Source organism: Grampus griseus (assembly GCF_964374135.1).
Source record: "Grampus griseus genome assembly, chromosome: X".
In the NCBI taxonomy this organism is placed as follows: Eukaryota; Metazoa; Chordata; class Mammalia; order Artiodactyla; family Delphinidae; genus Grampus; species Grampus griseus.
The window spans coordinates 128,776,806-128,778,197 of NC_138999.1; the positions used below are offsets into that span (position 1 = coordinate 128,776,806).

Genomic DNA, 1,392 nt, shown 5'->3' on the forward strand with positions numbered 1-1,392 from the left:
TTCCTTCTTCAGGTTGGCAGGGGACAGGCCACCCAGGAGGAGCGCCCCTGTGAGGCCCGAGGGCAGCCCTTAAGACGAGACCTGTAAGTGGCCTTTGTCAGAGCTGCCCAGGGTGCCTTTCTCTGCCGAGGCCGCTCACACCCCCTCTCTTCCCCAGGTACGAGGTCCCCTGCCCACACTCCCGTGGGCGGCCCGACCCCAGTAATCAGGCCCCTGGTCGAGATGAGTGAGCTCCGCCAGCCTGAGGCCGACCTTGAGGCCCCAGTCCCGGCCCAGGGTCCTGTGGAGGCGCCGCTGCTGGGGGCTGCGGGGGAGGAAGCCGCATCCCCCTCGTCCTCCGCCTCCCCCTCGTCCTCCGCCTCCCCTGGCGCCCCCTCCTTCTCCGCCTATGCCGAGCCCTTGTCCCGCGAGGCACTTGTTGCGCTGATGGCTGACCTGGTGGGGTTCCTGCTCGTCAAGTTTCGTACTGGGGAGCCGACCTCCGAGGCGGAGATGCTGAGTACAGTCCTCCGGGAGCATCGAGACCACTTCCCCGTGGTCTTCCGCCTCGTTTGCGAGTGCCTGCAGCTGCTGTTTGGCGTGGACGTGAAGGTGGTGGACCCCCGCGAGCGCACCTACGTCCTGGTCCCCACCCTGGGCCTCACCTGGGATGCAGTGCTGAGGGCCGGGCAGCGCACGCCCAAGGCCGGCCTCCTGGTGCCGGTCCTGGGCGTGATCACCCTGTTCGGTGACCGCGCCCCTGAGGAGGAGGTGTGGGGAATGCTCGGCAACATGGGGGTGTGTGCCGGGAGGGAGTCCTGCATCTATGGGGAGCCCAGGGAGCTGCTCACCAAAGTGTGGGTGCAGGAGGGCTACCTGGAGTACCGGCAGGTGCCCCACAGCGACCCTGCCCGCTACGAGTTCCTGTGGGGTCCCCGGGCCTACGCGGAGGCCAGCAAGTGTCAGGTCCTGCAGCATCTGCTCAGGAGCAATAGCATGGCTCCCAGGTTCTTCCCATCCGTGTCTGCAGGGAGTGTGAGCGATGAGGAAGAGGGAGCCTGAGCCAGTGCAGCAGCCAGTCCCACGTCCAGCAGCTTCTCCCGTGGGGCAGGAAGGGGGGCTGATCCTTCACTCTGAGTTTGAAGAGGGAGCGGTCAGCCTTCTAAGCAGTGAGAGCCGGGCGAGTTGGGGGAAGCCGGTGTGCAGCATTTTGGGTTCCTGTTGTGTATGTTGACATGGACTTCCATGTCTGTTTTCTTTAGGAATTTTTCACATATTGTCTCATTTAAAAGAAGGCTTAATAAGCTTCAGTATCTAAGTTTGCAAATGACATTAATCACACATGTATTTGCACTAATTCAGTTCAATGACAAGAGTTTTGCAATTGTGTAAAACAAATTGTAAGATTCCCAT

The 1,392-nt window shown here is 61.6% G+C and overlaps 1 protein-coding gene across 1 annotated transcript; it reads left to right on the forward strand.

The window, feature by feature from the left end:
* Positions 1 to 222: 222 nt before the first annotated feature.
* On the forward strand, positions 223 to 1,041 carry LOC309817662 (melanoma-associated antigen 4-like; the record flags this gene model as incomplete). The annotated part of the gene is made up of 1 exon (XM_082646926.1): positions 223 to 1,041. The coding sequence occupies one exon, from the start codon at positions 223 to 225 to the stop codon at positions 1,039 to 1,041; it is 819 nt and encodes a 272-aa protein (XP_082503052.1).
* Positions 1,042 to 1,392: the final 351 nt, after the last annotated feature.